Source organism: Aplosporella prunicola (genome assembly GCF_010093885.1).
Source record: "Aplosporella prunicola CBS 121167 unplaced genomic scaffold K452scaffold_44, whole genome shotgun sequence".
In the NCBI taxonomy this organism is placed as follows: domain Eukaryota; kingdom Fungi; phylum Ascomycota; class Dothideomycetes; order Botryosphaeriales; family Aplosporellaceae; genus Aplosporella; species Aplosporella prunicola.
In genome coordinates, this window is record NW_022983572.1 from 17,383 (window position 1) to 30,925 (window position 13,543).

The 13,543-nt window shown below is 57.7% G+C and overlaps 5 protein-coding genes across 5 annotated transcripts; 4 read left to right on the forward strand and 1 right to left on the reverse strand.

The window, feature by feature from the left end:
• The first annotated feature begins 644 nt into the window (after positions 1-644).
• K452DRAFT_128279 (uncharacterized protein) lies at positions 645-1,640 on the forward strand. The gene has a single exon (XM_033535262.1). It carries the CDS (start codon positions 732-734, stop codon positions 1,416-1,418), a length of 687 nt encoding a protein of 228 aa, XP_033392270.1. The 5' UTR covers positions 645-731; the 3' UTR covers positions 1,419-1,640.
• A 1,882-nt stretch (positions 1,641-3,522) lies between these two features.
• On the reverse strand, positions 3,523-4,883 carry K452DRAFT_353875 (uncharacterized protein). Its single transcript, XM_033545852.1, has 2 exons — positions 4,776-4,883; positions 3,523-4,726 (listed from the first exon to the last, which is right to left on the reverse strand). The coding sequence occupies exons 1-2, from the start codon at positions 4,824-4,826 to the stop codon at positions 3,662-3,664; spliced, it is 1,116 nt and encodes a 371-aa protein (XP_033392271.1). The 5' UTR covers positions 4,827-4,883; the 3' UTR covers positions 3,523-3,661.
• Positions 4,884-5,705: 822 nt separating this feature from the next.
• On the forward strand, positions 5,706-7,986 carry K452DRAFT_279756 (uncharacterized protein). The gene is made up of 3 exons (XM_033539430.1): positions 5,706-6,319; positions 6,381-7,009; positions 7,062-7,986. Exons 1-3 carry the CDS (start codon positions 5,765-5,767, stop codon positions 7,618-7,620), a joined length of 1,743 nt encoding a protein of 580 aa, XP_033392272.1. The 5' UTR covers positions 5,706-5,764; the 3' UTR covers positions 7,621-7,986.
• K452DRAFT_292280 (uncharacterized protein) lies at positions 7,971-9,925 on the forward strand. The gene has a single exon (XM_033541342.1). It carries the CDS (start codon positions 8,259-8,261, stop codon positions 9,837-9,839), a length of 1,581 nt encoding a protein of 526 aa, XP_033392273.1. The 5' UTR covers positions 7,971-8,258; the 3' UTR covers positions 9,840-9,925.
• Positions 9,926-10,084: 159 nt separating this feature from the next.
• K452DRAFT_292281 (uncharacterized protein) lies at positions 10,085-12,131 on the forward strand. The gene has a single exon (XM_033541343.1). The coding sequence runs from the start codon at positions 10,211-10,213 to the stop codon at positions 12,101-12,103; it is 1,893 nt and encodes a 630-aa protein (XP_033392274.1). The 5' UTR covers positions 10,085-10,210; the 3' UTR covers positions 12,104-12,131.
• The last annotated feature ends 1,412 nt before the right edge of the window (positions 12,132-13,543 follow it).

Consider the following 13,543-nt stretch of genomic DNA (forward strand, 5'->3'; position numbering starts at 1 on the left):
CGATTGGTGAAGGCGTATACCCGTCGTGATGTGGGGCGAGGTAGCTAAAACGAAGAGCCGGTCATGGTTCCGGCTGGGGTCGCACGAGTACCTGGCAAGGCCCTGTCGTCGGATCGAGATGTCATTGGCTAGGTGGGAGCGAGGAATTTCCTTGGTGGGTAAGTTGATGATGCTGGGCGTTGGCAGCTCGTGGAGCATCTGTGCGCCGTTGGGCGCGACGGTGGTGGCACGGAGTGGTCAGTCGGCCTTCCCCAGCTTTCGCGGGATGATGAGCCGCGGGCCCGGGCAGCTGGAAGGATTGGGATGACGACGAACGGGGAGATGACGAAGCATCGCAAGATCATGGAAGTATACGACGGGGAGGTTGGGCAAACGGCCGCGGAACCTAGCCACTCCAGCTTCTCCCGCGAAGCCGGGGGTGACGTCACCCCCAATCGCGATGAAAGGAAACTGCGACATGGCGGACCGCCAGCTCTGCTTTTCTTCCTTCCGCTCCGTTTCGGCCTTCATCAAACGCCCATGCTCTGCTTACGCCTCACTCGCACCCAACTATTAATACCCGGGCCGCCTTTCTCCCTCTTGCTCCTCCTCCTACACCTACCCAACGTCTATTCTTCCTGCAGGGTCCTTGCGCCATCCACTAGCCGTGCCGCATCATCGCTGCTAGCTCCCCCGAGCTAACCCCCACACCATTCTCACCATATCCCTGCGCAGCCATACTTGACATCGACATGGCAGGTTTGGCTCTGAAGGCGCTCTCATACGGGGCAGAGAAGATCCCCGATAGATTCTTTGAGGCTATCCCAGGTGGTTACTTCAGACCAAAGGAAGATAAACACGACAGCAGGCGCAAGAGCAAGAGCAGATCCTCCAGATACCGGAGCCAGAGTGAGGGCAGGAACCGGAAGAGGTCGCCGTACCCTGAGGAGTACTCGGATGAAGACAGCACCGACTACGATCATACCGACGAGGAGTCTGACCGGGAGCGTCGTCGCCACAGACACAGACATCACCGGTATGGCGACAGTCACAGGGCGCGCGAAGGAAGGCGCCGACACAGGTCGCTCTCGGAAGACCGTGACAGCTTCGACGACGGCTACATCCTCCCTCCTCCCAAAGTAGACATGTCAAGAACTCTAGGCGGCCAGCATCCAACTCCTTACTTCCCACCTCCACCCGTCGTCGGCCATGCCGAATCTGCACCTGCCAGCACGACTTACTCGCCTGCCCGGCCTCATAACCCTGCGGATTACTCACCGGCCCACCCCTTGGCGTCTTCAGAGCAACCTAGTCCTCATTCCTTACCACTGAACACACGCGTTCCGGCACCTTCTCCCGTAGTTCCACAGCATGTGAGTGTTCCAGATATCATTCAGATGATCTTCTCACTTACAGTAGCAGGATGGTCACTACAGTAGTCCTAATCGCGTCTTGCCCCCGCCTCCAAGTCGTTCCTCACGTGCGTCTTCTGTGGAATCTCGCGGCTACAACCCAAACCAGTACATCCCTCACAGCAACGTCTACGGCTACGGACACAAACCACCCGCTATAGCCCCGGCCCCTTACCAGAATGGTATACACACGCCCCCATACACTCCGCAACAAAGTTCTCCCTACCAGCCCAACTACAGCCCCAGCTATGCTCCAGCACCCTACAAGCAAACCTCTCTGCCTGTCTCCCGCACCGGTAGCATAAGCCAAGGCAGCGGCGGCCATAGACACCATCGCGAGCGCAACCGGCGCCACAGCATAGCCACGAACCCGGCCGCCGGCCAGCAGTATCCATACCGCCCGGCTCGTGTCGGGGGCTCGCAGTCGTCGAGCGCCAACTCGCGCCGCAGCTCCATCCGCAACAGCGTCCATGATCGCATCGAAGAGGGTATCGACGAGGTCGCAGGCCAGATCGACGGGCTTGACGACGGTGACAGAGCCGTTGCTTCGACGGCGGCGGGCGCGGTTGCGGGCGGCTTGCTCGCTAACGGTGTGGCTGGCGGGGGTGTTGGCACGTTGGTCGGCGCAGCCGTTGGTGGGATCGGAGCTGCGGAGGCGCAGGGGAGGCGCGAGAGCCGGAGGAGCATGGCCAGGAGGACGTACTCTTATGGTCGGGATCGTCGTCGTCGTGGCTACGATGATGGATACGATAGCTACTGATGGGAGTTGCTGTGGTGCGGGCTCCTACTTCCTTTATGAGTTGGATGGGGTGGAGAAATGGACTGCTGCCGCTTCTGCTGGTCATGGGTGGCGGTGCTCATTATATGGGTTTGGTGCGAAGCGGAATGCGGATGGAGACGGTTATGGTTATGGCTATAGCTTGCATTCGGGACAATCGTCAGAGCAGGTAGTGCAGTGCGCACTGCGATACCCTCTTGCTTGCGGACTTAGATACCTTAGGCGAGCATTCTGGTTCATATTCATACCTATTGGTTCTTTGCTAGAGGTGTGTATGTTGTGTAGTGTGTTGTGTGCGTCTTCTGGTGTGTGATTTGATTGTTTGGTTGCTTCATCTTTGTCTTTGTCGGGGAATGGGAATGGAGTGACTGGACAGGTCTTGGTTTGTTCGTGTGGTGTTGCATGGAGGGAGTGGTCTATAGCTTTGTAGATGAAGGGCAGCGTATGGTCAAAGACGAAGGGGGAGAGGGCGGGGAGGAAAGATATTGTAGTTTGTGTGGGATAGCGGTTGAGGATAAAACAGGGCGCTGCGAAGCGCAGTCCCTAGGTCGCTACGACGAAGGGGAAAACAGTCTTGTACGGCGTGGGGAGAAGTCTCCAATCTACCTAGCTGCCACGCTTGAACGGAGTAGGTAGAAGGCGGTGTGTTGAGAGGGGTGTCCAGCATAAAGTGTAGTTGTTGTTTTGCGGTGGTGGTGGTGAGTGTTAGTCAAGGCGGATGGTGGCGCGCTTTACTGTGGTGGAATGGTGGTGAGTAGAGAGTAGCGTGGTGTGTGGTGTGTGAAGATGAAGGTGGGTTGGGGGGGTAAGGGCGGAGCCAGCACCATGCAGCCTGCCTTCGACAAAGCCACGATACGAGAGCTCGGACATACATGGAAGTATTCGAGGCTAGGGCGTGCAGGCGTCTTGAAATCAAGTTGAACATTCATCCTCTAGGTCGCGCATTCGTATATCCTTGCTACCGCTTCCCTCGTAGATAGGATCGTTTAGTTCTAATTCGGTAGCGGTAGAAGTTTAGCTTTAAGTACGCCCTTAATGTTATAGTCTAGAACTATAATAAGTCGTAACTATATCTTAAGTAAAACCTATAATACCTATAGAATATTTCTTAGTTAGTTATAATAGACTATTATAATATAGCTAATAGATACTATATAACTATATAAAAGTAAAAATATATAAGTAGTAGGGTATACTACGAGAGTATAGAGGTATAGATATATACGACTACTAGAGTATCTACGAAGGTATAAAAATAAAATATTTAAAGGGTGTAAAGGTACTTATAAGGATATAGAGACCTATGATTTTAAAGAGTAGAAAATATATTGTATGATTCTGTAGATGCTATCACGTGGAGTGAGCAAACTATCTAGAGGGGGCGGGCAAATTATCCGGTGCCGACAAACAACCTACTCTAGCAACGGGAAAATACTCAATTCAAATAAAAGCAAGCGCTAGGCGACCGTAAACACGACCCCACGCAACCGCACTACAAAGCGGATCTACCCGCCCTCTCAACCCCAACAACCCCCCAATCCTCCTCAGCAATAAACCGCTCGAGTGGCGTAACCTCCGCAGCTATGCCCAGCTCCTCCCTCCGCCTGACCCCCGGATCCTCCCCGTCAAACCCCACTTCGCCCATAAACGCAAACATGTCCGCCAGCTCCAGCCCATAGCCGCCGGGCAACGCGTCGTCGAAGCTCTGCACGCTGACCTGTTCGAACGCCGCCTTCTCGACCCCCAGCACCCGCCCCCAGACCCCCATGTACTCGCTCCAGGACACCTCCGCCGACGCGCCCAGAAGCGTCACGTTTGGCTCTGCGCGCAAAAGCGCGCGCACGAAGACGCCCGTGTCGCGGCGCGCGTCGACAAGCGGCACCGCGCGGTGCGGGTTGCATGGCAGCGCGAGCCGGTAGCCCCCCTCGGGGGAGCGGGCGGGCATCAGCAGCGGCGAGAAGCGCCAGCTCGTGTAGTAGACGCCCATGATGAGGGTGCTCAACTTGGCGGCGAGGCTCGGGTGCTGAGACCGCACGTACGCGACCATGTCGGCTTTGCTCTCGTAGTGCCACAGGCGCGAGAAGCGGGCGTCGTTGTTGCTCCATTTGCGCGGGCTGTTGAGCGTCGAGACTATGAAGCGCTCGAGGGAGGGGACGCGCGCGGCTGCGTCGGCAATGTGCTGCCCTTGTTCATATTCGAGGTTGTAGGCGCGCTCGCCGGGCGTGGGATGCGGGAAGACATGGTCGCTGCGGAGGTTTCGCGCTTTGGCTTGCTTGAGGAGGTCCGAGGGCGAGGAGCCAAATGCGGCGAATGCTTCGTCTATCGCTTTTGTGAAAGGCGCCCAGAAGTCCGTCACGCTGAAGATGACGGCCGCATTGGCAAAGACTGCATCCAGGCTGGAGGAGGGGGTTTGGAAGTCGGCGTAGACGACTTCTTCGACGCCGGAGTTGAGGAGCGCTTTGCTAGCTGGGGAAGAGGGGTCTCTGGAGATGCCGCGGATGCGGTATTCTTTGCGCAGGACGGGGTCGGAGAGGAATGTCCTTGCAACTGAGCCGCCCTGGGTGGTGTTAGAGAGGGTTGTGCTTCACATGCCCAGTGAGGGGTACTTGGTTTCCGGTGATGCCTGCAATAACAATAATCTTGCGGTTATCCGTCATGGTGTTAATGAATGCAATACTGTATCAACTGTCAAGGAAGAAAACAAACAGACAGACCAGACGGCAGGCGCAGAACAAGGACAATAAGAAAGAGGAGGCATGGTAGGCCTAAGGGTGGGGCGGGATATAGATGAGTAGTGGAGAGATGCTGCAGGCACGGAAGTAGTTCTTTGTTTGTGGTCAAGTCCTAGTCACGGGCACATGTCTGAGATGTTTTACGCCGCAGTGATTGGGACCCCTGTTGGACCTCCGCGACACGGTATATAACCAGGCCAGGCATAGTCTCGGCTCCACGGAAGCAAGGGTGCTCGGTTTGTCGCGGCATCAAAACGGCATCGAGACTCCGGTCGAGGTGTGCTTACGTTTCAATGGCATTGGAGGGAGATTTGAAGGGCTCGAGATCCGTGAGGCCGGGCAGTGTCTGCTCCGGTGTGGCGTAGACTTTTTTTGCATTGTAGGTAGTGACGGAGAAGACCCTGACAATCCCCGGACGGTCAGAGAGAGTACTCCACCCGGATATCGTTTTGCTCTTGACTCCTTATAAACAAGGACAAGAAACGCGATTCGAGTTGACAAGAGAGAGTGAAAATCCGACGTGTCGCGATGGTGTTTTACGCGTTCTCTTCCCAGCGAGGCAAGAAAGGAGGCCTTTCACCGAGCAAACCGCGTGAGCTGTGGGTGGAATCTGCGTGAGCTGTTCGCAATGGCTCCACCAAGCTCCGACTGGCGAGAGAGGTCAAGTTAGTTGAGCAGAGCGAGGTGACCGGGTAGCCAGGCCTTTTGGCGCAGTGGCCAAGTATGATGATTGTAGGGCTGCAGCTTCCGCTCGCAACTCGCGATTTTCTGCCGGCCGCTCGCCATCCAGCCATCTCCATCACCAAAAAAAAAAAGCCCCTCGACACCTGCATGGCCCGCCCTTGAACCTCCTGTCACGAGATATGAGGCCCATCCCCCTCCGCCATGGCGCAGCTCCGTCTCCGGCTCTCTTGAGATTTCTGCGCGCCCAGACCGAGTCGCACCTCTGCTCGCCCGCCGGATCTGCATTTCCGCAATACTGCGCAAAAGCCCGCGCCAGCTTTCCCACCACCACCGCCCTCGTCGGCGACTCGTCGCTGCGCTCGCCGTTCGCGTCGCCCGCGAGATATCAGTCTTCGTGGGCTGCTCGCTCGTCGTCGCGCCTTTCCCCGTTACCTGCTTCCCGTCTCGCAGCCGCGCCCGAGCTGCCCGGCCCGCACCATGCGCATACGCCTCTCCGGAGGCTATCAAGCAAGTCGCTCGCAAGCTTCTGGGATAGGTGGCTGGGGAGACGCAAGCCGGCGTCGAAGCTCCACGCCGATGACTTGCCACCGCGGAACACCTATACCCAGGACGAGGGTGGTATCAGACGGCCTAGGCCGATCAACGAGCTCAGGCTCCGCTGTACTGAGTTTGACGAGAACGGCAATGTCACGCTGGTCAGCGGCGAGTTTCGAAAAAGCGAGCTCATTGCCAAGGTAAGCCTGCTGGGCATTGAAGAGCAATGAACGGGCAGCTAATCGACTCCGGCGCATACAGTACAGTCTTCTCCCCCGTGATCTTCGCAAAATCGACTCCTCGATGCTTCCGCACATCCTCATCCGACCCTCCGCCATTCTCATAAACCTCCTGCACCTTCGCGTCCTGATCAAGCACAACCGCGTGCTGGTCTTCGACGCATACGGCACGACCAACACACATGCCCAGTCTGCCTTCATGTATGATCTTGAAGGCCGTTTGAATCAGAAAGACCTGCGGCAGAATGGCTCCTTGCCGTACGAGTTTCGTGCGTTGGAAGCTGTGCTGATCAGCGTGACAACTGGTCTTGAAAGCGAGTTCGAGGGCGTACGCGAGCCTGTCGCTCATGTTCTGAAGGAGCTTGAAGAGGACATTGATCGAGACAAGCTGCGTTACCTGCTCGTCTACTCGAAGAGGCTGGGTCGGTTTGAGCAGCAGGCGCGCCTTGTGAGAGACGCGCTCGACGAGCTGCTCGAGGCCGACGACGACCTTGCGGACATGTATTTGACAGAAAAGGCAGAAGGCAAGGACCGTGGAGAGCACGACCATAGCGAGGTGGAGTTGTTGCTGGAAAGCTACCACAAGGTCGCCGATGAAATCGTGCAAGCGGCCGAGGAACAGTTGTCGAGCATTCGCAACACGGAGGAAATGTAGGGAAACCCCTTCTCTACCCCAGACACATTTAACTGACAGTATTCACAGTGTCAAAGCCATCCTCGACGCCAACCGCAACTCGCTCATGCTCCTCGAGCTGAAGTACGCCGTGTGGACGCTCGGCCTGACCGCGGGCACCTTCGTCGCCGCCCTGTACGGCATGAACCTGCAGAATTTCATCGAGGAAACAGATTGGGGCTTCTGGGGCGTCAGCGCGTGTTGCGCCATCATCACGGTAGTAGCGACGTCTGCGGGACTAGGCAAGCTGCGACGGGTGCAGCGGGTGAAGATGTGGGGCGAACACGGGCGGTACAGCAGCATGAAGGGCAGCTGGCGGGATACGGGCGAGGCGGGTCTGATGGCACCATCGTCGCGGGTGCCGCCGGTCGGGGGAGCGGCGGCGGCGGTAGGGCCGGCGAGCTTGAACACGACCGACGCGGTGGCACGCAAGGAGAAGCTGAAGAAGCTGCCCGACTTTCAGACGGCGAGGAAAGTACTGGACCACTCGAAGAGCACGGAGAAGGTGGTCAAGGAGGCGGAGGACCACTCGAAGAGCATGGAAAAGGTGGTCAAGAAGGCGGAGGACCACGCGGAGCGTGGCCATTAGACGGCTTGTTGTTGTTGTTTGCTTGGGTGATTGCTTCTCCTCTCCGATTGTTTCTGTTGCATAGACGACAAACACCGCTCTGGGGCTGGCGCGGGCGGGGGCGGCATGGGCTTTTGCATAGCGTTGGCGTTTTGCTTGGATATGTATCATGTATCACGTCTAGATGTTGAGCAATAGAATGCATTTGAATGGGTGGCCTGTACCAGTCTTTACCAAGGGAAGAAGAGTAATTAATTGCAAAGCTCACTTCACTCGCATCACCGCTGCATCGTCCGCCGCAAACCACAACAGACATCGGCAAACCTTCCCCTCCGCGCCCGCGCGCGTAGGTCGTCAGGGTCCCAACCCATAAAAAAAAAAAAAAAAAGAAAAAAAAAGAAAAAAATCTCTCTCTACGGAACCCTCCATCGACACCATAGGTATCTCCGCGCTTAACCCCGCCTTGGCCTGTCTTGCATAGCATTTGCATCCATCCATTCTGCATCCATCCATCCATCCATCCATCCATCCAATCAATCAATCGTTCCGTCCATTGCGCGCACACATTCCGACGCAGCGCTCCGCTTCCGCTTGCGGCGACGAGCTCACGGACGGTTACACGACGCGCGCGAGCAAACGAGCGCTTCGACCAGCCAGCCATGAGCTCCGCCACCTCCTCCTCCTCCTCCTCCTCCTCCTCGCACGGCGGCGGCAGCGGTCTCCCTCTCTCTCGCCCTCGCACCCATCTGCCTCGCCCTCGTTCGCGCTCGTCGTCTCATTCTCATTCGTCTGTTTCTCGCAACTTTGTTTCTCGCAAGTCTGCTGGCACTGGCACTGGCACTGGCGATAAAGAGGGCTTGACGCCTGTTAGGATTCGGGGCAGGAAACGGAAGAGTGGGCATAGCGCTTTGGAGTCCGGTACTACGACGCCGAAGACTGCGCCTAAGACTACGTCCAAGCACGCGTCTGGGGGGTCGATTCCTTCTGCGTCGGGTTTGGCTGCTTTGTCTGCGACTCCCTCTACGACTCCGTCTGCGACTCCGTCACAAGTCCTAGGCAAGCGTCGTCGCCGGGGCCGCGGCCGCCCTCCGATCCTCTCCTCCGCTTCGCAAACGCCGGGATCGAGCGCGGTGAGCAGCAGGGCTGGGACGCCATCGATGGGGGACACAGAGAGCTGTGGGAGCACGACAACAACTGCATCTCTCGGGACGAACAGCAGCGCACGCGCACACTGCAACAGCAACGAAACAACCGGGGCGGCGCGACGGAAGCGGGCGCGCTTGGCGGGCGTGGAAAAAGGCTCCAAGAGGAGGGGCGCAAGGATGTCACGGCTCGAGCAGCTGCCCGTCGAAATACTGGAGATGGTGTTCTGGGAGAGCGGGAACGTGGACCTGCCGGCCGCGAGCCCGGTCCTGGCCGCGAAGCTGGGCTCCGAGCAGGTGCGCATGGCGTTTTGTCTGCGCGCGCTGTATGCGCGCTATGAGGAGGAAGGCGAGGCAGGGGCCGCGGCCGCGGCGCTGCAGAGCAAGCTGCTGGCGCGCCGGTTCTTCACGTGGGACTGGTTCACAAAGTACGCGGAGCGGGCGCGCACGAGCCGGGCGCACCGCGCGTGGGTGGACGCGTTCATGGAGGAGGAGACGAAGAAGGGCCGCCCTGAGTTTGTGGACCCCGGCGCGCTGAGGGAGGAGTACGGCGAGGGGGTGCGGACGTTCCACGAGCGCCCGCTCGCCGACTTTGTCCGCCTCGATCTCTTCTCCTGGGAGTACGACGTGCCGCGGTACATGCGGCTGCACAAGGACACGAAGATCCCCGAGAAGCTGCTCAGCGGGCCGTGGGACGCGGGCAAGGCGCTGCTGCTGCGCGTGCTGGTGTGGCAGGCGCTGGGCGTCGACACGGAGCACAGCTCTGCGGCGGAAACGGTGCGGCACGGCGTGTTTGCGGCGCTGCGCGGGCAGCAGATGCGCGCGCTGGACGAGCTGCTCTGGCTCGCGCAGTACGAGACGGGCGACGAGCCGTCGACGGCGATGCTGCGCTGCGCGGTCGTCGAGGCGGGCTGTCCCGAGGCGCAGGTCGAGACGCTGCTGGGCTGGGCGGAGCTCAAGGGCCAGGTCAACTGCTATGATGCGGCCGTGTGGGCGTGGGCGGAGAGGGAGGGCGGCGAGCGCGCCGAGTGGTTGAAGAAAAGGCTGCAGGAGGCGGATGAGATGATTGATTTGAGGAAGCCGCGGGCTGTGGGTTAGGGGATAGAGTTGGGTGGGGATAGTAGAGTTAGAGATACCCGGCTTGTCATGGCCAAACGGAATCGAGGTGTTGTTTGAAGCGGATAGAAAAAGTACTTGCGGAAACACGACGTGATGACGGTTTCATACCTATGCTTTGCGCGCCAGTTACGCTGCAGAATATCGACTAAATTGTTAGCAAGCGACGGCGACGGCGAAAGACGAGGGCAGAATCTGAGCGCCGAACACCGCGCCAACGACAACAACGACAACCCATCAACACGGCAGCGGGCAGTCTGGAACCAGGACGACTCGCGCCATCCAAACACAAAACCAAGCACACAAGGCCCGCCGTCACATCCGTGTGTGTGGCCAGACAGACAGAAAAGAGCATGGAACCATCACAAGAGCAAGAACAAAACGGCGGCGGTGGCGGCCAAAGCCCAGCCCAAGCCAACAGCACCACCACTCCTCCCGCACCCACCCCCATCTTCGAGCCCCAAGACCTCAGCACCTCCCCCCCAACCTTCACGCTCCCCTCCGAAACCTGGACCTCCCTCCTCAGCAGCGCCGTAGCCTTCGAGCCCCACTACTTCGTCCGCGTAATGGCCAACCTAATCCAGCACCCGGAAATCGCGTCAACCTATCTCTTCCGCGCCGAGATCCTGTACGACAGCTTCCATGACCCCGAGGGCACGTTTCTAAGGCATGTGAAGAGGGAGTTCTTGCCGCGCGCGAGGGAGATTGAGGGCTGGGAACGTACGCAGGTGATTGTTAGGCGCATGGTGCCGAGGAATCCGGCCAGGGATCGGGAGTTGGTGCAGACTTGTGCGGTGTTTAGACGGGTTGGGAAGAAGGAGGGGGAGGAGGAGAATTTGGTGCTTTATTGGCCGCATGTCGATGCGCCGGAGGAGGTCCCGTTTTATCACCCGACGGTGCAAGCGCTCGCGTTCTTGCATGTCTGGCGTCCCCACCAACAAGACCACCACAACCAAAACCAAGCCCCCGGCACGCTAAGCATCCACTACCACCTCTTCCCCACACAAGCCCTAACCACACGCCTGCAGCGCACGGCGCTGGCGCTCCTGACCCTGATAAACAAGCACAGCGAGGGCCAGAAGCGCGGCTACACGAAGCGCGTGCACCACGACCAGCTGGTCCCGCAGGCACGCTTCCAGGACACGTATACCCGCCTCAAGGCCGTGTATGCGAAGGCGCTGATTCAGGGCTGGGTCGAGCAGACGCCCCCTGGCAAACATGTTTTTGAGGATTTGGGCATTGCGGCGTTCTTGATTGAGTTGTGGCGCGGGATGTATGAGTTGGGCGGTGCGGGTGAGGGTGAGGGTGAGGGTGGAGAGGGGAAAGAGGAAGCGAAAAAGAAACCCCCCTTCCCGGGCTTCGTCGACATCGGCTGCGGCAACGGCGTGCTCGTGCACGTGCTGCTGAGCGAGGGCTTCCGCGGCTGGGGCTTCGATGCCCGGCGGCGCAAGACGTGGGATACGTTTCCTGCCGCCTCGCAAACTTGCCTCAAGGAAATGGTCTTGGTTCCTGAGGTGCTTACGCAGAGCCTCTCTTCCTCCTCCACTAGTACCTTCACCTCCACAACCACACCCGCTACCACAACACCCACCACAACATTGTCGTCCCTCCTCAACGCCAACGCCCCTGAAAACACAGACGCAACCAAAGACGCATACGCAGAATCGGAACTCTTCCACAACGGCATCTTCCCCCCCGGCACCTTCGTCATCAGCAACCACGCAGACGAACTCACGCCTTGGACCCCGCTGCTGGCGTCGTTGTCTGGCTCGCCCTTCCTCGCTATCCCGTGCTGTAGCCATAATCTTGCTGGTGCGAAGTTCCGGGCACCGGCACAGAAAGCCGCAGAGGGCAAAGGTGGGGCTAAGGGCGAAGGTGAGGGCGAGGGCAAAGGCGCAAAATCCGGCTCTTTGAAACAACTTAAACAGCCCTCGGCCTACGCCTCGCTGTGCGATTGGGTCGCGCGCCTGGCGGCTGATGTGGGGTATCTGCCTGAGAAGGAGATGCTGCGGATTCCGTCGACGCGGAATGCGGGGATTGTGGGGCGTGTGGGCGGTGGGGGGCGGGCGGGCGGTGAAAGAGGGGAGTTAAACGAGGACGAGAGAAAAGAGCGTGTGCGCGCGTTGCTGGTGAGGGAAATGGCCGGTTTGGTGGCTGCCGGAGAGAGCGGTCCGTTGGACAACGTGGCGAGGGAGTGGGTTCAGCGGGCTGGGAAGCTGGTTCGGGGGCAGGGGGGCGGGCATTGAGTTAGGCAGTGAGGTTTTTGTGCTGGGATGGTGGGTGGGTGCGGGGTTGGGGGGTGATGTGTTGTGTTGATGGAAGGGGGGTTGTGTAGATGGCTTGCTTTCTGCTCTTGTATGATGGGCTTGGGTGTGGATTGGTGTAGAGCGGTGGTGTACATAGATATTTATATTGTTGTAGCAGACCTGCACTGGTGATGTTGTTGAGCAGTGCCGAATATGTCTTTAGTAGCACGCAATACTCCTTCCTAGTTCATGACTGCTCACGTATTTAACTCAACTGCCTTGTTCATTCCCTGCACTACGGCTCATTGTCTGACCAGCTGCTCGGCTATGCCCAACAAGACAAGTTTTTGGACAACAGAAATGTCATCCGATCGAAGTTGAAACTTGCTGGGAAAGCATGCCAAAAATTCAGACTCCAATTTCTTCAACAACGGCGGTAACCTGTTACCTCATTGGCAATGGTGAAGGGACGATGTGGTGATGATGTTTACCATTGACTCTGCGTGCTGGTGTACAGTGGTGGGACATGATGGCGTTATCCAACTTTGTCCCCTTCAGGCTGGCTGGCTGTTATGGAAGTAACGGCAGTGTCTCTGACTGCGAGTAGTATTATTGAAGTGCTTGGCCATCACATTTCTTGTTTGTTCATCGTGTTCGTGATTCTCTGCGCGCGATTCCAAATGGTTGGATTGATTTGGTATTAGGTTGTTTCTTGTTTGGATTTTATTTGTTTCTTTTGATGCGGGTTTCTTGGGTGTGGAATGTGTGGCTGGCGTTTAGTAGAGATTGTTGCCTCATGGGAATTCGGGTTATTGAGTTGTCCTCCAAACGGCAAACTGGTCCACTTGCTTTTCACACTAGTGGTTGCTTTGATAGAAGGATTATCAAATATGAGCGGTTCGTCATCGGGATCCCAGTCACTGGTTATTCCCCAGGTAGCAAAGCAATCGAGGCCTGATTGCGACTGCGACTTCAGACACAATTACGTACTCTTGGAAGTGAATGATAGTAGCTTCCAGAGAAGAGAGAAAGAGAGAGGCCTTAGAGCACAGGGCCGTAAGTATTGTGTAAGCCGCACTGCAAGCATCAGCTCAAGCTTATTCCCGGCTAAAAATATCCCGGGGCCGAGGGGGCCTTGTCGAGCTGATGAGAAGCAGGTACGGCCAGTCAAAGAATTTAGCGGCTATATCTGAGACTATAGGTGACCGGTCATCGTTCACCGCGATGATGTTGTCGTGGTTATCGCGCGATGCGCGGCAAAAATTTAAAACGGGTTAGCCGCTCAGGGCAAAGCTATTGCGTCAGCATCGGCATCTCCTCACATTTTGTAACCAACTTCATCTTTGTTTTCTCGTCACTGGACAGCAGTATCTTCGTATCGTCAAGCCCTCAGGCCTATGGACATGCGGCAAGGATCTCGAACCGGACGGCGCGGAGCCT

Excerpts from the sequence above, each read along its gene's own strand:
- K452DRAFT_128279 (XM_033535262.1), top strand. The coding sequence starts at position 732 with ATGGCAGGTTTGGCTCTGAAGGCGCTCTCATACGGGGCAGAGAAGATC.
- K452DRAFT_353875 (XM_033545852.1), bottom strand. The coding sequence starts at position 4,826 with ATGACGGATAACCGCAAGATTATTGTTATTGCAGGCATCACCGGAAAC. Across the intron at positions 4,727-4,775 it reads CAGGCATCACCGGAAACCAA|GGCGGCTCAGTTGCAAGGAC; the intron begins GTACCCCTCACT and ends AACACCACCCAG.
- K452DRAFT_279756 (XM_033539430.1), top strand. The coding sequence starts at position 5,765 with ATGAGGCCCATCCCCCTCCGCCATGGCGCAGCTCCGTCTCCGGCTCTC. Across the intron at positions 6,320-6,380 it reads AAAGCGAGCTCATTGCCAAG|TACAGTCTTCTCCCCCGTGA; the intron begins GTAAGCCTGCTG and ends CGGCGCATACAG. Across the intron at positions 7,010-7,061 it reads ATTCGCAACACGGAGGAAAT|TGTCAAAGCCATCCTCGACG; the intron begins GTAGGGAAACCC and ends CAGTATTCACAG.
- K452DRAFT_292280 (XM_033541342.1), top strand. The coding sequence starts at position 8,259 with ATGAGCTCCGCCACCTCCTCCTCCTCCTCCTCCTCCTCCTCGCACGGC.
- K452DRAFT_292281 (XM_033541343.1), top strand. The coding sequence starts at position 10,211 with ATGGAACCATCACAAGAGCAAGAACAAAACGGCGGCGGTGGCGGCCAA.